Source organism: Marmota flaviventris, chromosome 2 (genome assembly GCF_047511675.1).
Source record: "Marmota flaviventris isolate mMarFla1 chromosome 2, mMarFla1.hap1, whole genome shotgun sequence".
In the NCBI taxonomy this organism is placed as follows: domain Eukaryota; kingdom Metazoa; phylum Chordata; class Mammalia; order Rodentia; family Sciuridae; genus Marmota; species Marmota flaviventris.
The window spans coordinates 199,306,271-199,331,019 of record NC_092499.1 but is presented as its reverse complement, the minus strand read 5'-3'; the positions used below and the strand labels follow the sequence as shown (position 1 = coordinate 199,331,019).

At 44.6% G+C, this 24,749-nt stretch overlaps 1 protein-coding gene and 1 long non-coding RNA gene across 3 annotated transcripts; one reads left to right on the top strand and one right to left on the bottom strand.

Moving 5' to 3' along the window:
* Positions 1–403: 403 nt before the first annotated feature.
* On the top strand, positions 404–24,161 carry Dnttip1 (deoxynucleotidyltransferase terminal interacting protein 1). Of its 2 annotated transcripts, none has more exons than XM_027954287.2 (13): positions 404–523; positions 1,072–1,142; positions 2,150–2,246; positions 6,064–6,162; positions 14,742–14,810; positions 15,065–15,121; positions 15,353–15,411; positions 16,781–16,826; positions 19,028–19,086; positions 19,187–19,247; positions 21,800–21,871; positions 23,625–23,680; positions 23,799–24,161. In XM_027954287.2, exons 1-13 carry the CDS (start codon positions 419–421, stop codon positions 23,935–23,937), a joined length of 990 nt encoding a protein of 329 aa, XP_027810088.2. In that variant the 5' UTR covers positions 404–418; the 3' UTR covers positions 23,938–24,161. The 2 variants fall into 2 exon arrangements, with proteins under 2 accessions (XP_027810088.2, XP_071465150.1); XM_071609049.1 differs by having other exon boundaries at positions 16,778–16,826.
* On the bottom strand, positions 9,804–17,603 carry LOC114107014 (uncharacterized). Its single transcript, XR_003585271.3, has 3 exons — positions 17,554–17,603; positions 12,316–12,569; positions 9,804–10,092 (listed from the first exon to the last, which is right to left on the bottom strand). It is a non-coding gene; the product is annotated as an uncharacterized lncRNA (long non-coding RNA).
* Positions 24,162–24,749: the final 588 nt, after the last annotated feature.

Here is a 24,749-nt window from a genome sequence, read left to right as displayed (position 1 = left end):
AGTTCAATCCCCAGTACCTGACCCCCCCCCCCAAAAAAAAAAGCTGTAGTGTTCAAAGACCCAACTGCAGGTGTCACCGTCGGACCGTGCGTCCCCTCAGCTCCCAACCTCAGCCCGCGGACACCTACTCCACTCCTCCTACCCCGCACTCGTCCCGGGCCTTGGCCCAGCGGGGAAAGGCCCTGAGACACCCACAGTCCCCGCGGAGGCTCAGCGCTCCAGGGAGGGAGCCCCAACCGCCACACACGCAGGGTCTCCGAGGGCCCGCGACCCGGGTGGCGGTTCGGTTCCCATGGTAACCCCGCAGCTGCGGGCGTCGCGCTTTCCGGGCCAGTGGGCGGCGCGCTCCGGTGACGTCACGGCGCCACTTTCCGGCCGGTGGCAGAGTCGGGCTGAAGTTGTTGGGGTCGGGGGCGCCATGGGGGCCACTGGCGACGCCGAGCAGCCGCGGGGACCCGGCGGGGCTGAGCGGGGCGGCACCGAGCTGGGTGACGCGGGCGCAGCGGGGCAGCTGGTTCTCATGGTGAGGGCGCCCCGGGTGAGGCCTGGGCTCGGGCTGGGCAGGGCCTCGGGCTCCCAGGACCCTGGTCCGCGGGCGAGAGAACGCGGCGGCTGGTGCTGCCGAGGGGTTGCCGTTTTCGCAGTCGGACGACCTGGATTCGAGTTCTGGCGACGCCCTCCTGGCTAGGTGCTGAGGGCCAGCCTGGCATCCCCCCGAGCCCGGGCTTCTCTCCTGTAGGGCGGAGATGATTAGTCCCGGCGACCTCGTCAAGTCGTGGCGAGGGGATGGTAAAAGCCCTAACGCGCCCGGCAAAGCAGCCTGCCACCGAGTAGGCTCTGGGTGTTCCTCCTGCTGCTCCAGGAAAGGCGGCGCTGGGACTCTGAGGCAGGAAACTTTTTCTCGGTTCTTATTCCCTAGCAGCACCTTCCAATCACTGTCCTCCCCTTCTCCCCAAAGTGGGAGAGGGGGCGAATGGATCCGAGAAGGGATTTCTAGGCTAGCTTCATACTCATCCTCCACCACCCCAGTGTCACAGGCCTTAGTGACATTTGCTCCCTTGATTCCCACAGAACCCTTGGAACATAATGATAAAGCACCGGCAGGTGCAGCGAAGGGGCCGCCGCTCACAAATGACAACAAGGTAAGGCTGGCCCTTGTGGGACTTACATCCCAGGTACAGAGGTGGGCGAGAGTGTTGGGATCCCCACTGCACATGGCTGAGAAGAGATCTGTAGACAGTAGAAAGCACTGGCCTGGGAAAAAAGAGACTCATTCTCAACTCTGTGTACTTGAGCAAGTCACTGATGAATGACTTGCTCTGACTTCCCTCTCTGAACTCATCTAGAAATGGAGGGTAGAGAGGTGGATTTAACAACAGTATCCAAGATCCTTAACATTCATTGACGCTGCACTTGGGAGCTCTAAAGACGTCAGCATGGAGGTTAAAAACACAGGCTCTGGAGTCAGACAGCTGTGTTCTAATACAGACTCTGTATTAACTGAGTAACTCTTGGACAAGTCCCTAACTTCTCTGAACCTCTTTTTTCTCAGTCTTGCAGGGGGTCCAATAGTAATATCCAACTCAAGGAAGTGAGGGAGTGATTCACTCAAGGAAGTCATGGGCCTTAAGGATGCCATTTATAATTTTTAACCTGGGTAGTGATTGGTCATTCACCATAATTGTTTAAGTGTATGTATTTTTCTGTATAAATATTATATTTCACTTTGAAAATAATGCCCACTTTATTTTTATGAGAATGAAATAAAGTCAAGCATCCATGTGATCTTGCCCAGAATCTGAGCACATGACTAGTGTTTAGTGAAAGCTATCTAGTATTGCTGCTAAAGAATCCCATGTCGCTGGGCATGGTGGCACCCACCTGTAATCCCAGTAATTCAGGAGGCTGAGGCAGGATCATATGTTCAAAACCAGCCTCAGCAATCTAGCAAGACCCTGTCTCAAAACAAAAAATAAAAAAGGCTGGGGATGTGACTCAGTGGTTAAGCACTGCTGGGTTCAATCCTTGGTACCAAAAAAGAAGAAGAAGAAGAAGAAAGACGGAACCCTATGTCAATAATTGGCTGGGCACACTGGGAAAGGATATGTTTGGGCCACAGCTGCTGACTCTGTCTCCCTCCTAAATGCAGTTTCACAGATCCTGCCATCTCCATGGACCTCCTCCGAGCTGTCCTGCAGCCGAGCATCAATGAGGAGATCCAGACTGTCTTCAACAAGTATATGAAGGTGAGAAGGACAGAGAGAACACTCATGGGGAAAGACTCCTGAGCAGCCAGGGCTTCCCTGCAGCACTGCTCTCTGTCTATATGGCACTCAGACATCTCAAGCTTTCTAATTCTGCCAGCTACCCCCCAAGAATTTTTTCCCCTCTTGGAGGTAATTCAGATATCTTTTTTGCCAAGTTTTTGTAAGGTAGAAATGACTTAAGTGTAATGTGCCCACCATCCTTGCTTGGAACATACCAAGTGTTCAACCAGTATTTTATTACTTGATTAACATTAGCACCATTTTTGTTAATTAAAATTACTTTCTTAGCCTATCAATAAACTTCTCCATAGCTCTATCTGCATATCCCATGGATGCTTCAAACTCAGTATATTCAAAACTGAACTCTGAATTTTTTTGAGCGGGGGGCTGGTACTAAAGATTTATTTTTTAAATTCTGAGACAAGGTCTCACTAGGTTGCCGAGGACCTCAGTAAGTTGCTGTGGCTGACCTTGAATTTATAATACTCCTGTCTCAGTCACTGGGCATACAGGCATGTGCCACCATGCCCTGCCAAACTCTGTTTTCTTCTCAAACCTTCTGCTTATGTATTTTGTTGTTGTTTGGGGGAAAAAAATTTTTTCCCAGCACATGCCAAGGCCCTGGATTTGATACCTAGAACCCATATATACACCAAATATATATATATATATATATATATATATATATAAATATATATATATATATATTTAGCTACTACCATACTGCCAGACACTGTTCTAGGTATTAGGAATGTAGAGTGAAAATACAGACAGTAACCTTGTTTTCTTTAAGCAAATATGTACTACTTTAGGGAATGAGAGAAGAGAGGACCTCTGGGACATGGGGTTGCTTTTTTGTTTTATTTTTCAGAGGTGCTATGGATTGAACCCAGGGCCTTCTGCATGCTAAGCAAGTCCATCTTATTTTATTTTGAGATAGGGTCCTGCTAAGTTGCTGAGGCTGGCCTCAAATTTGGTGATCCTCTTGCTTCAGCCTTCCAAGTAGCTAGGATTACAGTCATGTGCCACAATGCCCAGCAAGATTGCTGTTGTATGTTTTGTAACTAAGAAAGAGAAGACATTTGAGTGGAAACCTGAATAAAGTGAGACGGGGCAAGCCATGCAGACAAGTAAGAGAAAAGTGGTCTAGGCACAGAGAAAACGACAGAGGCCCTGAGGCAGGAGTGTGCTTGGCACATTCAAAGCAATAAGTTGACCAGTGTGGAACAGACTAAACTGGGAGAGTAACAAAGTGCTTGGGAGGTAACAAGCCTAGCTCTAGTAAAACTTTTGAAGCCACAGTGAGGATTTTAGATTTTAGGCAGTTGTGGTGTTGCACACCGGTAATCCCAGGGAATTTCAGAGACTGGGGCAGAAGTATCGCAAGTTCAAGCTCAGCCTCAGAAACTTAGCAAGACCCTGCTTGAAAATAAAATAAAAAGGACCAGGGGGGTTGGGGTTGTGGCTCAGTGGTAGAGCGCTTACCTAGCATGCGTGAGGCACTGGGTTTGATACCCAGCACCATATAAAAAAACTAAATAAACAAAATAAAGGTATTAAAAAAAAAAGAAAAAAAGGCCTGGGAATGTAGCTCGGTGGCTACATTCAATCTCCAATATCAAAATTTAAAAAAAAATTTAATAATACAAATTATATAGATTACAAGATGATTTATGGATGGATAGATGAGTACATTAATAGATATGTGATGGAGAAACATAATGTTAATTGTAGTCTTCGGTGGTAGGTATTAGCTATTTATTAAATATTCAAATTTTCTATGTATTTGAAATTTTTTAATAAGAAAATACTAATTAAAATTATACAGCCATGTGTGGTGGTTCAGACCTGCAATTCCAGTACTTAGGAAGCTGAAGGAGAATGCTCACATATTAATAGTCAACGCGGGCAACTTTAAAAGGCTAGGGCTGTAACTCAAGTGGTAGAGTGCTTGCCTAACATGTGCCAGCCCCTGGGTTCAATCCCCAGTACCACATACACACACAAAGATACTTTTTAAAACAAGAGCCAAAAGTCACTAAAATTCATCCCAAAGATACCAAACTCGGTTTTTTACATGAGTATGTAGGTTGTGTACATGTTTATATACACATATACAAACTGTTCTGTAACTTAATTTATTTCACTTTTGGTCATGTTTTTAGGTCAGTGCTTCTCTTTGTAATAGTTGTAGAGTTGTCTGTTGTATGGATGTTCCATAATTTAATTAGCTAGTCCCTAGAATATTCAGTTGTTTCCAGTTTTTCCCTGTTTCATACAACACTGGAATGAACATCTTTGTTCACTTGTGAGACTATTTCTGGGGATAAATTCCTAGAGATGGAATTAGTGAGTAATAGGGAAAAAAGTCACTCTCCAAAAAGGGTGTGTTATTTTGCATTTCTGCCTGTGGTGCTTGCAGACGCTTCATTTGTGTTCTGATTTCGTTCTCAGATCCAGAGGTAGCTTACATTCACCCCTATATATCCATTGTACTGCTCTCCCACGGGCTGCTTGGAAAGCATCCAGATTATTTTAATTGAACTTTTCCCCTAGCAATAATCAGCATTGAACACCAATACTTATCGCCAGTTTTCAGATTTTTGTTTTAAAGTCAAACTCATCCATATTGAGAATATAGCTCAGTTGTAGAGTGGTTGCTTAGCAGATCCCCAGCACCAGAAAATCAGTCAGCCAAACATCCAGTCATTTAATTTGGCATGAAGAATTTTTCCTAAACACTTGAGGTCTCGGATTCAGTCTTTTCACACACTTCTTGATTTGATGTTATCAACAGAGGCATTTGACTTTGCTAAATATAACGTGGCAGTGTCTCCCCAGAATTGTCTCCCACAGTAGGAGCATTGATTATAGTTTTTTAAAGTTTTCCTATACCCCAGAGATAACTGGTACTTTCTCTGGAGTCACAACGTGGACTCCTAATGAATGTATTTTCGGGTACCTCCCAGGTATGTCTGGGGACCCTATCACCTTGTCCCCAGTGTTTTAGGAAGTATTTCAGGCTCAAGTTCTCCCTCTAACCCAGAAGAGGAACCTTCTGCCAGGTTTCCCTTTCCTTTGCTGGTATCCAAGGGCCTTTGCAAGGTCACCCTTTCTCCCATCCCACAGATTGGGGATTGGGCAATGAGAATCCTAATAGGACTTTTCTGCTGTCTTGATCTTTTCTGTGCCTGTTCACTTTAGGCACAAGCTTTCTGGGTTTTTTCCTCCTATGGAAATACTACATGTACATTATAAAAATTAAGAGGCTATAGATAAGCAAACAAGAAAACAATCATCCACAATATCACTGCTGTTACTTAATATATTATCCTTAAGTTCTTTTGTCTCTGTTTTTTTGCTGTTGTACATAAATAAGCTTGTTCTATACCAAACTATTTTATAACCTGCTTGCTTTACTTGTCATTTTATTAAGAATACATTTTCATGTCAAAAATATATTTTACACTATCCTTACCATGATTTTTAATATTTGCATAGAATTTCATAATTTATTTAAGCTATGCTTGGACATTTAGGTTACTCTTTGGTTTTGTACTGTTTGCAGATTAATTTTTGGGGCACCTCTGTGATTATATCCTTAAGAGAGGAATAGTGGCGGGAGGTAGAGCCCAGAATACGAATCTAAATCTGTCTGATCCCAAAGCTGGGCACATGATCACATTTTCCTTCTGTATGAGAGCAGGATAAAAGCTTCTGTTTTATTTTTCAGTTTCCTTCAGGTTATCGTAAATTAGCAGAACTTCTGACCTTGTCCTCTGTTGTGCATCCCTAGTTCTTCCAGAAAGCAGCACTGAACGTGCGAGACAATGTTGGGGAAGAGGTGGATGCAGAGCAGCTGATCCAGGAGGCCTGTCGGAGCTGCCTTGAGCAGGTGAGACCAGAGGCCAAGACATGCGGGCACAGGGTTCAGCCCTCAGGGTTCTGCTAAGAAATGTGATCCTATCATCAGTGGTATGCCCAGAAAGCCACTTATCTCCAGGGCTTAGAAATGTTGTTGACATACAAGGCAAGAGAAGTAGGTACTAGGTGCCAGGTATAGTGATAGATGCATTATTTCATTTATGCCTCAGAAGAAACCCTGTTCATAAGGTTTTTTTGTTTTTTTTAATCTCTATTTTACAGATAAAGAAATTATGCTTAGCAAACTCATGGAAGCAGAGAGTACACTGGTGGTTACCAGGGAAGTAGGGAAATATTGGTTAAAGAGCACAGACTTTTGGACTGGAGTTGTGACTCAGTGGTAGAGTACTTACCTAGCATGTGTGAGGAACTGGGTTTGTTTCTCAGCACCACATAAAAATAAGTAAATAAAAATAAAAGTTCATCCGCAACCAAATATATATATATATATATATATATATATATATATATATATATATTTTTTTTTTTTTTTTTTTTTTTTTAAAGAGAGAGCAAGCACAGACTTTCAATTTAGATATGATGTATATCAGCGTGAGTTGCTAATAGTACTTTATCGTGTGCTTGAAATTTACTAAGAGAGTATATCTTAAGTGTTCCACACAAAATACCTATATAGTGATGGATGTGTTGGTTATTTTAATTATGATCACTATTTCATAATATAGGTATATATACATCAAATAATCACATTGTCCACCTTGAATATGTAATAATTTCTGTTTGTCACTCATATCTCAATAAAGCTGAAAAAAAATCAAATTGGGCAAACCAAAAGAAGAAAAGTAAATTGTAACTTAAGACACAAGAATTAGACAGCTAAGATCTATCTCACCCCTGAGGGTGCTTGGTGGATCACCTTCAAGTTGTCGTAGTCCCTTTTGGGATCAGGAGAATATAGCACACTTGCTATCTCCCAGCCTCTCAGGTGTGGTCAGGAGGCATGACATCAGGTCTGTAAATGACTGTGTTCCCAAGACAATAGAGAACACCAGCTACTGTTATTAATAGGAATTGTCAACATCACCCAGATTCTTTGCTTTACTGTGAAACTATTAGCTGTGAAAAATGGAAATTTCTTCATAATCAGAGCCATAAGGATTATTGTGAGTTCACTCCTATGAGGTAATTGTAGTGATATGAAAGAAAAATGCCTTCTAAAAGGCTGGCTGCCTACTCAGATGTAGCCTTAGAAAAAAGCAAGACCTCAGTTCTTGAAGGGCAGAACCCCATCCTATCTGTACAGTGAAAACCAATCTGGTTCTCGTGGGCAAGTGCTATGAGAAGTTCTGATAGTCAAGTTTAAGCTAACCAGATTCCTAAGAGGCCAGATTCATTAATTCACTCCATGACTTCGGTGTGTTATGATCATGTATAACAACCGCTAATAATAAGACAGAAATAATTTGTGTGTGTGTGTGTATGTATATATATATATATATATTTTTTTTTTTTTTTTGGTACCAGAGGTTGAACTAAGGAACACCCAACCACTAAGCCACATCCCCAGGGTTGAACTAAGGAACACTCAACCACTAAGCCACATTCCCCAGCCTTATTTTGTATTTTATTTAGAGACAAGATCTTACTGAATTGCTTAGGGCCTCTCTAAATTGCTAAGACTGGCTTTGAACTTTCAATCCTCCTGCCTTAGCCTCCCAACCGCTGGGATTACAGGCATGCGCCACTGCACCTGGCTTGTTAATAATATTCTTATAAGTTGGAGTTGAATCAAGATTAGATTGATGCTAGGTGCTGTGGTACACACCTGTAGTCCCACCAAGTCAGGAGACTGAGACCAGAGGATCCTGGGTTCAATCCCCAGTACCAAAAAAAAAGCTTAAATTGATAAAACATTTACTCATTTGCATCCCAAAATACTTTCTTGAGTTTATCTCTTTGACTGATATTATTGAGGGCCTACTGTGTACCCATTACTATGCTGCTATGCCAGGCCCCAACAGTGGTGTGCAAACAGGCATAGTCCTTACCCTTAAAACTCTTGACATTACTCAAGTAATCACACAGTGTATCTGTAGTTACAATCTGTTACAAGTGTGTAAGTATGGAGACAAGACCAGGGACCAAAGGGAATGCAGAATGCCTAAAAAACAGAAAGAAGCCAGGAAGGCTGGTTTAGAGGGTGGAGAGAGTGAAACATGGTAAACTGTAGAATCAGGCAGAGGCAGATTACACAGAGCATGAACCAAATTATAGATATGGAGTTGTAACCAGAAAAGTGGCCTAATGAGATTTGCACTTTGAAAAGACTTCTCTGACTGCCTTAGGAGATTGGTTTGGAAGGGAATTTAGGAGACCTTTGAGAGGGGTTCAGGTAAAAGATGAACTTAAATTGGGCATAACTTGAATTCAATAAATGGTTATACCTTTCCAGTCTCCTGAATCCCCATGTTTACCCTCCAGAGCTTGCCCTTACCAGTACTGATAAGAAGCCAGAATATGGAATAGAAGGCTGTGTGGTCACCATAGACTCTGAGCACAGGGAGGTAAAAAGCCCAAAGAGTCTCATGCTCACCCAACAGGAAACGAGACAAAAAGAAACCTCAAGCAAGTCTTTAACCTTTCTGAGCTTCAATTTCCTCATCTTTAAAATTAAGAATAAAGCCACTCCCTACAGCCAGTAGTTTGCTGTGGGGATTAAATGGGATAATATACATAAACAAAGCATAAGTGCATGTGATGCAGAACAACTGGATATTAAATACATTGTTACATTCATAATTACAGAAAGTATTTCTAACATCAGAGCTTAGCTTTCAGATGGCCATCAGGATAGTTGGAAGGTCTTTAGGGTCCACTTGTCTAAACCATATGCGGAATTTCTTGTTACATTAGAGATTCTTCAGCCAGGCGGCAGTGGTACAGTCCTGTAATCCCAGGTACTTGGGAGGCTAAGGCAGGAGGATTGCAAGTTGGAGGCCAGCCAGGGCAATTTAGCAAGGCCCTGTCTCAAAATAAAAAGGGCTGGGGATATATCTCAGTAGTAAAGCACCCCTGGGTTCAATCCCCAGTACAAAAAAAAAAAAAAACCAGATTCTACAGATTCTAGACTGGACATGATGGTAATTAGACTAGGAATTTTTTAGCTTTGAGTGGATGAATTCTTGGCATGTTTGCTTTGACTTCTAATACTACATCTGGACCATCTCTGCTAAGCTCCTTCACTATGCCCTTTCAGGTATTTCTTAGGAAGAAATGACTGATCTTATCTACCACATGTTGCCCTGAGTTTTTTGTTTGATGGTTTTTGTTTTGCAGGGTAGGTATTTTATATATACAGATTATATGCATTTATTAAGAAAAATTTGACATGGTGATTAAGACTATAAGCTTTCTCTTGATTTAAACTGCCCCAGTTGGAGTCCTTGACTAGTTGTATGACCTTAAGAAAGTTACCATACATTAATAATCTCAATTTTCTCATCTGCAAAATAGGGATAGAGGTTCTACCTCATAGGATTATCTGAGGACTCAGTGTGCCAAAACTCCTAAAATATTTAGCTCAGTAATAAAACTTAGTAGATGTTACTTGTTACCTTAAATTCAGAAAACAAATTGTAAGGAAGAGCCAGGCACAGTGATACACACCTGTTGAGAGCCACAGCCAAGTTGGAATGGCCCCTGGCATTTTGCCAGAAGTAATGGTTGAGAGGCGAGCCATTAAGATAATGCTGGATTGGATTGAAACAGGTTGTGTATTCAATTGTATATAGACCCCTGCTGTCCGCCTCAGGCGCCCGCTACTTTGGAGTTCTCACGGGGATTCCTGGGGAGTTCCAGTGGGTTGGTGAAGTTCCGGTGGAGGGTGTTCCGGTTGGTGTGTGGTGTGCCTAGAAGGGATGAGCAGTGAGCCAGGAAGAACCTGAGGAGATGGAAGAGGCAAAAATACAGTAGGTGACATGCTTTCTTGGGAATACCAAGCAGAAAATGCAGGCACACCATACACCAACAGGAACACCCTCCACCGGAACTTCACCAACCAACATGAACTCCCCAGGAATCCCTGTGAGAACTCCAAAGTAGCGGGCACCCAAGACCGACAGCAGGGGTCTATATACAATTGAATACACAACCTGTTTCAATCCAGCATCATCTTAATGGCTCACCTCTCAACCATTACTTCTGGCAAAATGCCAGGGGCCATTCCGACTCCACTGTGGTTCTCAACACACACCAATAATCCCAGCTACTTGGGAGGCTGAGGCAAGAGGATCGTAAGTACAAGGCCAGCCTAGGCAACTTAGCAAGACCCTGTCTCAAAATAAAGTTTAGAAAGGGGTCAAGGATATAGCTCAGTGATAGAGTGCTTACCTAGCATGCAGGAAGCACTGGGTTTAGTCTCTACTCTCATAAATTTTAAAAATACATTTGAAAAATCTCACTACCCTGCAGTAACCACTAATAACATTTTCTGCTTTCTCCGGATCTTTTTCCTATATGTGTCTTTATAATATGGCTTATTCATTGGGGCACTGGGGATACAGTGGTGAGTAAACAGACCACCCTGGAACCTGCAGTCCCTTCAGCTGCTACACCGTTTCTTTGTTCCCATTTCAAGCCACACTTCAAGAAAGGCTGTCAGCAAGCTGGGTGTGGTGGCACACACCTGTAATCCCAGCCACTCAGGAGGCTGAAGCAGGAAGATGACAAGTTTGAGGCTGAGGCTAGCCTGGGAAACTTCGTGAGACCCTGTCTAAAAAAAAAAGCGGGAGCTGTCAGCAATCACTGGCTCCCTTTCTCACCCACTGTCGTTCTCTGCTCGCTGTGTTTGGCTTGAGTTCTCACCACTTCACCAGGGAGCCTTTTAGCATACCCCGTGCTGTCATCCCTGTGGGTCCTGACTGTGCTCAGCTGACTCATGTGGCATTTGTCGCGTGGGCTCGTTTCATGTCTCTTGGAACATTCTCCACTCTTGGTTCATTTCCTTTTGTCCAGCCTCCGGCTAGTGCTTCCTGCCTCCCTGACTTGTAGCGCTGCTGCTTCCTGAGTTCCGTCCTCAGACCCTTTCTGTCCATTTGCTTCCTAAGATGAGTCCATCTAATCCTCTGGCTTTGAAGTCATTTGGACCGATGATGATTCACAGATTTATATCTCAGGCCTGCGCTGCATCCACTCTTACCTGCTTCTAGTCCCTTCTAGCAGCAGCAGACTAATCTCTGTAAAGATGAATCAGATCATTTACTCCCTCTTTAAAACCCGCTAGTGACTTCCCGTTACAGATAAAATAAAACTCTAGTGCCTTCCCTGATCCACGGAGCCCTCCTGGACCAGCTCCTGCTGCGTGTTGACTGCATCTCGCCCTGCCGCCCCTCACGGCCTGCTCCAGCCATTCTGGCTCTGTCCCGCTCCTCCAGAACTGTCACTTGCTATCCTCTTGCCCAGCACGCTCTGCCCTGACTCTGCGTTTCTTCAGATCTCAGCTTAACTGTTACTCGTCAGCCAGCCCATCCCTGACCACGCCATTGCAGCCCCTCTCTCACCTTCAGTCACTCTCTGTCATTGAACAGGTTTATTTCTGACATTTATTTGAACCTGAAATTATTATGTTCACTTGCTTATTTTCCACCTTCCTCTCAGTCCTTCCCCTACTCTGCTAAAATGCCGAGCTTTACAAGAGTTCAGGCACAGTCTTTTTCATCATTGTACTCCCAGCCATGGAATATGACATGTACACTAGGTGTTTGCCGAATGTTCCAGCAACTGAATGAATTAACAGGCAAGTGAACAAATAGGCTTCCTGCCCTCATAGAACTTACAGACTAGTTAAGCAAAGAGCTAAGAACTATTATCACACAAATGTATGCATAATTAATTACACATTGAGACTGGTGAACTCTTTTTTTTCCCCCTTTCAATGCTTTATTCACTCAAATTACTCAATACAATTTCACTCTATAGGTTCTTAATCAGTCCTTAATGCTAGGCACTGCAAAAGACATAACCAGTTCCCAGTAAACAATTCTAGATTAATTCTAAGCACTGCGAAACACACTTAATCAGACAGGCTAATGACAGACATTCTCTCTGCATGCTAAGTTCAAAAGTCTTAAGCCTTAGGCTTTAAGTCCAGCAGATGCACACTCACTCAGACCACAGTGACCAGGTCCGGAACCAAGGCAGGCTTCTCCTGGCATGGAGTGGATGACCAGTTGAGGAGGGGGTCGTAGGGAGAAGTTGCGGCTCTCACCAAGGTCCAGATGAGGCTTAGAGTTTGAGAGCGGTGAGGATCACTCAGAGGCTCAGGAAATGGTGACAAGTGATGGAATGTCAGGTTCTCATCAGGCTCTCCAGCTCAAGTGCACCCTTGTTTCGGCTGGCTCGAGACTGGTGTACTCTTACCTGAAAAGGAACAAAATTTGGCAGAGACAATCATGTTTTGTATTTAACAAAACTGGGACGTCCAAGCACGTGCATGGGGCAGGCCATTTGGTTTCTAAGCCTGGACCTCAAAGGATATCCTTTCCGCCACAACTGAAGATTTTTAAAAATCACAGAGTCCTCAGTTTGTAGATGTTAACTGCAGCTGTGAGCATCAATGAGAGCAGATAGAATATCTAATGAAAGAGGATGGAATGGAAAGAGGCAGATCGAGGAAGATAAGCCAGCAGATGAGGTTAAGAAAGAGTGGTCAGAGGAGGAGAACACAGGGAGCATGGTCTCAGAGGCCAGGGGAAGAGCGTATCCAGAAGCCCCATCAGTACTGCTCCAGAGCTGTTGAAACCCAGCTCTGCACGTGGCCTGCAAGGTCCCTGCAACCCTCCACCTGGCCTCCCTTCCCAGGGTTCCTCGCTCCTCACCTCCCTTTGCCCATTACTTGCCAGGCCAATCTTTTCTTCCTTGCTTGAGCCGAGTCCCCCCTTCTTGGGGGTTCTGCACTTCTTTCTGCTGCCAAAACACACCTCTGTTCAGCTCTGCTTTTATTTTCTTTGTTTTAACTTTTCTAACCTGGAGGTATCACTGCTTACCTAGGCTGGTCTCAAACTCGTAGATTTAGCCATCTTCCTGCCTCCGCCACCTGCGCAACCCGACTGCAGCCACGCCTCACCGTGCCCAGCTCTGCTCAGCTTTGTTCTACAGCCTGCTCCATCTCAGCTCAGGGGTTGTTGCCTTCTCCATAGGACCTTCCCTGAGCACCCCCTTAAAATAGAATTCTTCTCTGACGACGGCCACTTCTACCTGGAGTTTTTCTTCTTTGCTGTATTTACCATGACCCCAAATCATCTTGTTGATATACAAAGCAAGGAACTCCACAGTATCTTACTCACTACTGTGTCCCCAGCAGTTATGTCCTAAGAATTCAAGATTTATTAAATGAAAAACAGCAGTTATTAAGGAATATGTATGATAGTAATGTATTCAGTTAAAAAAGCATGAATATATTTAAATGGGAAAAGTGAATTAGAATTTACATTGAAAAGTTAATGCTAGTTTTCTGTGAATAATGAAATTTCAGATTTGATTTTTAAATTTTGCTTCATTACATTTTCTAACTATTCAACAGTGATCATTACTCAGATTATTTTTAAAATAAAATAATATAGGGCTGGGTGTGGTGGTGTACACCTGTAATCCCAGCTACATGGGAGGCTGAAGCAGGAGGATCAACAGTTCAAGATCAGCCTGGGAAACTTAGCAAGCCCCTGTCTCAAAATTTTTAAAAGGCTGAGGATATAGCTCAGCGGTAGAGCACCTCTGGGATCAATTCCCACTTCTGCCAAGAAAAAGAAAAGGCTTCCCACTGACCTCCCCTTCCCCTTTCCTTCAGCATGCCCTGCAGGCAGAAGAGGAATGTGCTACCAATGAAGCCTCGGATTTACTTTTTGTAAATAAATACATGTATCTATGTCTTTCTATTTTATCTATTCTTTTAAATAAATATATGTAACCATGCCTTCCCATACTGACTATGAAAGGTTTTAGGGTTTTTTGTTTGTTTTTTCATTTGGGTACCAGGGATCAAACTCAAGGGCGTTCAACCCCTGAGCCACATCCCCAACCCTATTTTGTATTTTATTAGAGACAGGGTCTCACTGAGTTGCTTAGCACCTTGCTAAATTGCTGAGGCTGGCTTCACTCAAGATCCTCCTGCCTCTGCCTCCCAAGTTGCTGGGATTACAGGTGTATGTCACCACACCCAGCTTATGGAAAGCTTTAGACCAGTTTGGAGTTCTGTCTTAAAAAATACAGGCATTTGGGCTGGAGATATGGCTCAAGTAGTAGTGCGCTCGCCTGGCATGCATGAGGCACTGGGTTCGATCCTCAGTACCACATAAAAATAAAATAAAGATATTGTGTCCACCTAAAAGCTAAAAAAAAAAGTAAATATTTTTTAAAAAATAGAGGCAGGGGGGCTGGGGTTGTGGCTCAGTGGTGGCACACTTGCCTGGCATGTGTGAGGCCCTGGGTTTGAATCCCAGCACCACATATAAATAAAGGTTCATCAACAACTTAAAAAAAAAAATGTTTACCAACCAAAATAGTGATTGTTAACACTTGATCTTTTCCTTTCAGGCTAAGCTACTATTTTCAGATGGAGAAAAAGTAATACCTAGATTGACCCATGAGCTTCCAGGAATAAAGGTTAGAGGCACTGTGTCTGGGGGTATTGGAGGGGAAAATAAATCGGGCTGGGAGGCAGAGGAAGTATGTAGGCTCAGAAGTTTCCTGCACCACCCATTGGTAGGGTCCAGGTCAAAGAGTACCTGAATGGGCTGCAGGGGCCTGGGTCGGCGGCAGCCAGAGGACTACAGGCCAGGGAATCTGTCTTCTACACCCCAGAAGACCCACAGCTCCCAGGCACGGCCTTCCACTGATTCCCTTCCCTTTTCTTCCAGCGTGGCCGGCAGGCAGAGGAAGAATGTACCCATCGAGGAAGCCCCGTTCCCAAAAAGGTAAGCCATTTTCTAGCTGGGAGAGGGTACTTCCTCCTGTACTCTAGGCTGTTCTAGGGACCGGAGGCCGAACCCTAGAAACAGTCACACTGTTTCACTCCCAAGCATCATTTGCACTCTCTGGAAAACTGCCTTCACCAGGGGACCCTGGATATGCTGTTAGGGCGGGGTGGGAGGTTGGTGGGGAGTGTTCCCCAGGGTCAGGGCTCTGACAGCTGTTCTTTGTGGCAGAGGAAAGGACGGCCTCCTGGACACATTCTGTCAAATGACCGGGCAGCAGCCGGCATGGTGTGAGTAGAGGCCGCCAGTGTGGTGAGAGCTGAAGGGAGCAGAGGGACAGTTGTGGTCTCGGAGGGAAGGAGGCCACAGTTCTGTGCCTGTGAAATCAGACCTACCTGCTTAATCCCATAGAGGAGTGTTTCCCTGGTCTAGGAGTAAGGAGGTGCGCAGTGAGAATTTTATCCTGGTTTTGCCTCAGAACAGTTCAGCCCAGCTTGAAACACAGTCATTTTCATTGTGGTGTATATCAAATGCTTGTGGTTGGCCTAAGATACCTTTTGGACTTCCCTTTTTAATCCTTACAGCCACCCCCTTAAAGAAGGTATAATTCATTTAGCAGACAAAGAAAAAGAGAAGAAAACAAGAGGAAAAAAAGAGAAAGACTCAGAGAATTACTTGCCCAAGGTCATACTGTTAGTAAGGGAAAACTATACCACACTGTCTATGGAATGAACCTTTGCAAAGTTTTGTTTGTTTGTTTCACATTCATAGGAATTTTGAACCCAGAGCTTCACACATGCTGGACAAACACTTTGCCACTGAGCTACATCCCCATTTTTTTTTTTTTTTAAGAGCACTTTTAGGTTCATTACAAACAGTGGAAGATAAAGAAGTATTCCATATACTCCCTGCTTCCCCATTTGCACAGCCTCCCCGTTATCAACCTCTGGCACCCACATGGTACATTGGTTACAATTGAGGAATCTACTTTGACGTTACACCAGAGTCCACAGTGTACATTAACACTCACTCGTAGTGTTGTTCATCTGTGAGTTTGTACAAGTGACAGGTATCCACTGTTATAGTATCACACAGAGAATTTTCACCAACTAAAAGTCCTCTGTGCTCTACCTGTTCATCCCTTCCCACCCCTGAGGTTTAAAGAGTTTTGAAGCAGCAGAATCTTTTTTTCAAACACAACTTCATGGAAACTCAGTATATGAAGCAGATAAAGTCATTCTTCTGGTAAAGGGGAATAAGGATAGTTTGAAACCACTGACATAGGAGAGAGAATAGCATTAATTGCCATCCCTTAGATTTGTCTCCTCCTGGGTCAGTTTGGTTCCTCATGAACACAAAATGGGTAGGGCAAGGGCTGGGGGTGTGACTCATGGATAGAGCACTTGCCTAGCACGTGTGAGGCCCTGGGTTCACTCACTCCCCAGATGGCACAAACAAAAACAAAAACAGGTCATCTGCTGCTGTTATCTCCTGCAGACAGATGAGAAAGCTGCAAGTTCCTGGACTTGCCCTCCTGCCCAGTCATATCAGAGCCAGGGCTGAAGGGAGACTGTATGAGGCCCTACTACCATTAGCAACCTTCCTTCCAGTCTTGGCCCACCTTGGAGAATTCACCTTTCTTCTTTTCCTTTCAAGCAGATGGAAGCCAAAATCCTCTGAACCGATTCGCCGGGAAGGCCCCAAGGTATAATTTTGTAAGCATGTTATGTGAGCATGGCAGTGACCAGTATCCCAGAGAGACTCAGCCAAGGCTCTGGGGACCCAGTGAGGGAAAGGGGCATGGGTGGTATAGGATGTGTTCACACATTCCACAGCCATGTTCCCTTCTCTACCTCCAGCAACCTGGTCCTCCTGAGAAGATCCCATGTGAAAATTGGAATGAGACACAAAATAAAGAAAAGGCCAGGCTGGGGCTGTAGCTTAGTGGTAGAGCACTTCCCTAGCATGCGCAGGCCTTGAGCTCCATCCCCAGGGCTGCCAAAAAAGAACAAAATTCTATAACAAAGAGGAGCAGGAGTCCCTTATTCCACAAGTTCACGAGTGGTCTGATACTTTGCTCATTACCTAATATTGACAGGCACTGCCTAAATCTTTGTTTGACTTATCTCATTTAATCTTTATATCAAATTTATGAGATAGGTTCTATTATCATTTTGTAGTGAGGAACTTCCTTTCCTGCCAACTCCCCTACAGGTAAAAATTATCTTCTCAGTTATCTTATGCTCTTAGTACACTTGAGTTTTGCCCAAATCATACAGCTAGCGAGAAAGAGCCAAGTCTCAGGCCCAAAGTCTGTTGACACCACTAGCCTCTGCTGTTTCCCAAACAGTTGTTTACAAGCTTTTTTAAGGATTGAATCCTTTATTTCAATAAAGTAATTGCTGGAAGCCCAGTAAAATAGATAAAAGTACCGCAGTCTTCATCGGAGCTGTGTCTGGAAGACACTGGCCTCCTCTTCCCCCGGTCCTCTCTGCTCTCCCGCTGGTTGTCAGGCCTGCCTTCTAAACTCTGCTTACTCCCTTAAAGCTGGTGGCCGTGAGCTCTCCCAGATCTTTCTGTTCTCTCCAAATCTCCCTCTGTCTTGGTGAGTTCTTCCTCGGCAGTGGCCCTTGGTTGTCCCCAGAATACTCCCCTTGGCCCACTTCACCTAAAGCTTTTCGGCGAATGATCTAAATCATCCACTCTGTGGTTTCAGGGACCACCATCTGCTAAACTCCCCAGTCTCTTGGGGTATCACAAACCTTTCTTCTTTAAAATCTGTATATCCTCCTGTCTGCTAGACCTTTCTGCCTGCAAGTTCCATAGGCATTTCAAAAGCAGCATATCTAGGGCTGGGTTGTGGCTCAGCAGTAGAGCGTTCACCTAGCACATGTGAGGCCCTGGGTTCAATCCTCAGCACCACATAGAAATAAATAAAAATAAATAAATAAATAAAGGTTGTTGTGTCCAACTACAATGAAAACATAAATATTTTTTTAAAAAGCATCATATCCAAAATTGAACTTGGAATCTTTCCTCACTGACCCTCCCTTACATTGCTGCCCTCAGTCATCGTCCCTGTTCTTTTCCACCGCCTCCCTACATCCACTCAAGTGCTGAATGACTCCACCTTCTGAGTACGTTCAGTCCCTATTACTTCTTCCTCCTCCTGACTGCTGCCTACCTCAGCCCTAGTCTTGCTTCAGTTCTGCTTGATCACAGCAGCCTCTAAACTGCTCTCCCTGCCTGTCACCATGCCCCTAAACCCATCATCCACACTGCTGGAAGGTGAGCTATTTTTGAAGCATGGCTGATTCTTATATGTTCAGAGGCCTTCAACAAGTCCCCAGTGCCTGAATAAAGAAAAGGACAAACCCTTAAAGGTGGCTTCCTGTGACCTCCCTCCTCCGTGTCGCTCTCTCCCGCCTCAGCAGTTCTGCTCCCTGGCTGGCTTTCTTCTTTAGCAACACAGAATTGCTCGTGGCTTCTCCAGCATGCCAAGAGCTCCCATCTGCCTCTACACATGCTGCCCTCTGTCTGGAAATGCCCGTCTCCTCCCCTCTACCCTGTCCAGCTCATGCTCACCTTTGAGAATTAACTTGAGGACTAGCTCTTCGAGGAAGACTTCCTGACTGACCATCTGCTTTGGCACCACTCACAGCCAGCATTCAGCCTTGTCATTGCCCCATCACATAGTGGCCTGATTATTTGTATCTATGTCTGTTTCTTATTCATCTCTTTATTTCCACCATCTAACACAGGGCCTAGTATATTAAAAGTACTTCATTTCCTAGTAAACTATTGAACGAGGGATAAAGACAATGGTGAGAAGTGGTGGGGACAGGAGTGTTTCTGTCCTGCTCACCACATTAACCCCACCCTCACCAGCCTCTCTTTTTTATACAGTGGGACCCAGCTCGGCTGAATGAAACTACCACCTTTGTGTTGGGCTCTCGAGCCAACAAGTGAGTCTAAGAGCTTTGGTGCTAATGGAGGGGCAACTCGGGGCTCAACTACTAGAGGCTCTGCCTGATGGAATCCTTACCACTCATCTTTTACTTTCAGGGCCCTAGGGATGGGGGGCACCAGAGGGAGAATCTACATCAAACACCCACATCTCTTTAAGGTAGGTGAGTGCTGGGATGTCGGCAGGCCATTGCATTGGGAGCAGATGGCATTGGGACTTGTACATAGCACAGACAAGCTTGGAACACACACTGATGTGTGAGTCCGGACATCTGGGTTCTGGTTACTCCTTCCTCATTCACTTTTTTACCTCTTGTGATTTACTCAGACTACTTTGCCTCAGTGATCACAGCTGCTTTCCTTGCATGATGATTGTGTGCCAAACACGGTTTTAAAAGCCACACTTACATGATGTCATGGAACGCTCCTTTAAGATAGGTATTGTAGCCAGGCGTGGTGATACATGCATGTAATCCCAGCAACACAGGAGGCTGGGGCAGGAAGAGCACAATCAGACGCCAGCCTCAACAGCTTAGCAAGACCCTGACTCAAAATAAAAAGGACTAGTGATGTAGCTCAGTGGTACAACACCCTGGGTTCAGTCTCCAGTACAAAAAAAAAAAATATATATATATATATATATATATATATGATGGCATTAGCCAGGTGCCTATAATCCTAGACAAGGGAGGCTGAGGAGGGGGAACTGCTTAAGCCCGGGAATTTTGAGGCCAGCCTGGACAACACAGGGAGATCTGCCTCAAGGAAGAAAAAAAAGTATTGTTATATTTATCCAAAGGTGAAAAAAGTAGATGTCAGGAAGGCTAAGTGACTTGGCCAGAGTTACTCAGCTGGTAAGTAATGAGTCGGGATCAAATCCAGGACTGCCTTCACCAGAGCCGAGCGCCCAGCCCCTGTATCCAGTTGTCTGTGAAATAAAGCAGCTGGAGCAAGGCAGGCTCCCCTCTTCAGAAGAGATGACTCTTCCCTGGAGAGCAGCTTGCTGTGGTTTCCACTGTTTGAGAAAATAATAGGGGAGATCTTAAGTTAATCCACTCTTAGATGGATTTATATTTCATCAATTACAAAACATCCACATAGATTAAAATATAGTACTGCAGCCGGGCACAGTGGCACACACCTGTAATCCCAGTGGTTCAGGAGGCTGAGGCAGGAAGATCACAAGTTCAAAGTCAGCCTCAAAAACTTATTGAGGCCCTAAGCAACTCAGCAAGACCCTGTCTCTAAAATACAACAAAGGGCTGGGGATGTGGCTCAGTGCTTAGGTACCCCTGAGTTCATTCCTCGGTTCCAAAAAAAAAAATAGTACTGCATATGTGTTCCAGACAGTTTTTGCACCTATACATAAGGCTTGCTGCTCCTTGCCAGAACTGTGTAGCCCCTTTGGGGTCCCAGATCTGCCTGCCACACCCTGTGCAGCTCTTTGAGTGCTTTGAGGGGCAGAACTGCTGGCTGTTTCCCAGCATTCTGACCCAGGACTTCCAACACACAGAAGTAGCCTACTTGCTACTTCTTTATTTTCCTTAGTGTCTTTACTTCTGCTGTTCCCTTTACCCAGAAGACCTTTCTCCTCCACTTTATCTTCCTGTTATTTAACATCTGCCTCCCCCAAGAACCCTACTTGTGTCCTCCCCTAGATGGATATTCTCTGGGACTTGCTGTGAATTCCCATCAACGTGGTTAAGAGTATGATTTCAATCCGGGTTCTATACTTACCAGCTCAGCCATGTGACCTTAAGCAAATGGCTCCACATTTCTGAGTCTGTTTTGTCATATACAAAATGTAAAATGAGAATGATGATAGACCAACCTCTTGGAGTTAATTAAGAGAGAATGTAGTAAAGCACCCAGCATAATCCTGTCACATAGAAAGGGACTCAGCAAGTGTTAATCATTTTTATTAGCATAGTTCCCCAATTCTAAGATCTATTTTCTGTAATAAGCCCCCAACCGCCTTTCACTTTACAGTGGGTGTTACCTCTTTTTTTTTATTTTTTCATTCTAATAAATGAAGGGAAACTTTTTATTGTTTTCCTTCACAGTTCTCTGTTAGTGATCATAAGCATCTTTTTAGTCATTTACAATCTATTTGTATTTGTTCTGTAAACTGCTTAGTACATTTTGGCCCATTTTTCCATCCTTCAAAAGACATTATTTGAATTCTTCATTTCCTCTTTTAAACTTTGTAATCACAGAGATATAAATTCATTCTTCTCATTAAAAGATTCAAGCAATACACAGGAGGTAATAGGGAATAAGACACAAGTGCCCCTCACTCCTGACTCTGTCTTCCCTCCCTGAGGTCACCAGCAACCACAGTGGTACATATCCTTCTCTGCGAGCATGTGCCTAGAGTGTGTGTGCAGGCATAGTGTGCATGCCTGTGTTCTTGTCCTTTACTGATATTTTACTTATTCAGATGATACTTTACATAGTTGTCTCAGGTTTTATTTTGTTCACCCAAAAATTGATTCTATGTTTTGAGAAAGGAAGCGTGTGAGGATTCGGAGTATATTATTAAATCTCTGGGATTAGTTCACAATCCCTGGCTGCCTGGGCTTACTCTGGAGATTAGTGAGGCCTCTTTATGTACATGCTAGACAAGGTCTTGTGGTAAGAACTGCTCAGGGGCCAGGAGGAAAGCCCTTCACACGAGGCTAATGTCTCCTCCTGTAACTTCATCCCTCACAGTATGCAGCTGACCCCCAGGACAAGCACTGGCTGGCTGAGCAGCATCACATGCGGGCAACAGGCGGGAAGATGGTAAGTCTTGTTCACTCACATACTGCTCGAGGCCCACCCTGCACAAGGACCAGGATTCTGGCTATTGGTGACAGCTTACCTTCAAAGTCTGAAAGATTTCCTAAACCTTAAGGATGTGGCAAGGGACATACAAGGCCCATTGCTTTGTGCTCAAGAGCAGACCGTAATCCCTGTGTTCCCTTCCCTATCGGTAGTGTTCTTTAGCTCCTCACTTTCCCTCCCACCCATTTCCAAGACCACTTTTTTTGGATCGAATTAGTTGTGCATAGGAATGGGCAGTTTAATACTTCATAGTACTTTTCCCTTGCCTGCCCATGGGTGGATTTAACTCATTGATCACCACAGTCTTCTTCTAAACAGCTCTAGAATCTTCTCAACACAGTACTCCAGGCAACACTCGTTGTCAGTAGGAGTTTGCACATGCAATGAAATGTGTGCCATGCCCGGCAGCCCCTTCCAGGCTCGCTTCCATTCTAAGAGTTCTCGGTTAAATCGAGCAGTAACCTTAGGAAAGCTGTTGTGGTATATATCCTAAAATAATTTGTAGGGCTTTGCCCATCACATGCAATGTCACCTGATGACTCAGTCCCTCTACTGGGACCGCTCCTGATAGAATCTAAAGGCCTTGTAAACTGGTGTGCCATCTCCTTTCTGACAATGAAAGCTACTTTTATTTTATTGTATACTGTGCCCACACTTCATTTCACAAAATATTTAAGGGAACTTCCTACTTATATATAAATAATAATAATAAATTGATGGGTAACGGGAACAGAACCTAAAGTTAAGCCACCCACCAAGAGTAGTTTAGGGACAAGTTGGGTTTTTTCCCGTTGCTGACCTTGGAGACCTTCTTTGAGTAGTTGTGGATTCATCTCTAGGCCCCTTTCAAGGACACCTGATCTGTTACATAGTTCACAGAACCCACAAGATGAAGGCAAAGTACTTAAGGGACTCACAATTAGTCCTGACCCTAAGACTGGAACCAGAGTGTCCCACAGAAGAGTTTCTTCTATGGTGAATAACATCCCCTGTAAGGTGAGCTCACAAGAGGACCCTGGCCCCCTTCAGACCACAGTGTGCAATGCCGTTCTACAGGGCCCAGGGCAGTACAGTGCAGCCCCATTACTAGACCACAGTGCTATTTATCATGTTCTCTCTTTTGCCACAAAGCTCAAAACCAAGTTATCTTAATTGCCAGTTAGCAAATAGCTTCCTCCTTCTGTTTCCAAGTATATTTTGCCACTCTCTTACCATTTTGTTATAGTTCTACTCGACACCTTTCTTAAAACAGGAAAGGCCCTAAATAAATTAAGTCACCAGAAGCCCCAGGAGGTGGTGTGTGCCTGTATTACCTAGGAAGCTAAGGCAGGAGGATCGTTTGAATCCGGGAATTTAGGGCCAGCCTAGGCAACTAGGCAACGTGGCGTATCCCTATCTTGGGGCTAGGAATGCAGCACTTGCCTACCATGTATGACGCCCTAGGTTCAATCCTCTGCACCATAAAAACAAAAACAAAACAAACCCCCCATCTCAAAAAGAAATTCTTTTTATTTAAAAAATAGTCACCAGTCCCTATTCTCCCCCACTAAAGTTTGTATGTGAGTGAAAGATTTTCTCAAGGAACCATTCTCCTGACAGTCTTTCCATACTTACTCTTCCCTACTGAAGCAGGCACAACATGTTTAATAAAGTGTTATCAAGGTGGCATAAAATGAAACAGGCATTTGCCATTCTCCTTTCTTCCTGGCAGGCCTACCTCCTCATCGAGGAGGACATCCGGGACCTTGCTGCCAGTGATGACTACAGGTAAAGCCAGCAGGTCTTCTGCCCCCCACCCTCTCCTCTGCCTCAAAAGTGGCCCCTGGGATTGGGCGAGGCCCACATCTTCCCTTGCTTTAACTTTCCTCCTCAATGTCTATTCTAGAGGATGCCTGGATCTGAAGTTAGAGGAGCTGAAGTCCTTTGTCCTACCCTCCTGGATGGTTGAGAAGATGCGAAAGTACATGGAGACGCTACGGACAGAGAATGAGCATCGCACTGCTGAAGCACCTCCACAGACTTGAGGCCAGGACCCCTGGCTACATTTGGCAGCCCACCTCTAAGACCCTCTTCCCCACACAGCTGAGGCCACCACTGGGTCTCTTCCTAGGTGGATCTCAGCGGCATTAAGCTGTGCATGAGCTAATTTGTAGTGACTCACTGCAGAGCACCCCCAGACTGGCATATGGTTCTATATTTGTAAAGTTATTGGGATAAGAAGCAATTAAAACAGTTTGTAATAAACACAGATGGTGAGCCTGCTGTGTAGTCTGCCTTGGGGGGGCTGACAGCACATCAAGGGCTCTGGAAGTGGGTGCAGGAAAAAAAGGACAAGTACTTTTCCCCCATCTCATTGACCCAGGTTCTAGAAGACAAAACTGGGAACATATACTTTGCCATCCTTCCTTGTTCCTGGTTTCTAGGGGTTTTTTTCCAACTAATGCACGAATGTGGCAGAATGTGATGGCTTGTGTTTGTTTTTGGTACCCGTGATTGGACCCAGGGGCGCTTAACCACTGAGCCACACCCCTAGCCCTTATTATTTTTCATTTTGAGACAGGGTCTCACTAAGTTGCTTAGGGCCTAAGTTGATGAGGTTGGATCTGAACTTGCAGTCTTCTAGCCTCAGCCTCCACAGCCACTGTGATTACAGGGATGCATCACCACACCCAGCTTTTTTTGTTCGTTTTTGATTTGGTTGTTTTGTGTGTGTACCTGTGTGTTGGGCCGAGGGGGTGCTGGGGATTGAACCCTGGGCCTTGCACATGCTTTGTTCCTACTTAACTAGCTGAGCTACATACATCCTCATCCCCACCTTAGGGTTTTTGTTTTTGGG

What these genes read in the sequence shown, in the direction of transcription:
- Dnttip1 (XM_071609049.1), top strand. Translation starts at nt 419, where the DNA reads ATGGGGGCCACTGGCGACGCCGAGCAGCCGCGGGGACCCGGCGGGGCT. An exon ending in CGGGGCAGCTGGTTCTCATG is followed by an intron (nt 524 to 1,071) that starts GTGAGGGCGCCC and finishes TGATTCCCACAG; the next exon opens with AACCCTTGGAACATAATGAT. An exon ending in CGCTCACAAATGACAACAAG is followed by an intron (nt 1,143 to 2,149) that starts GTAAGGCTGGCC and finishes TCCTAAATGCAG; the next exon opens with TTTCACAGATCCTGCCATCT.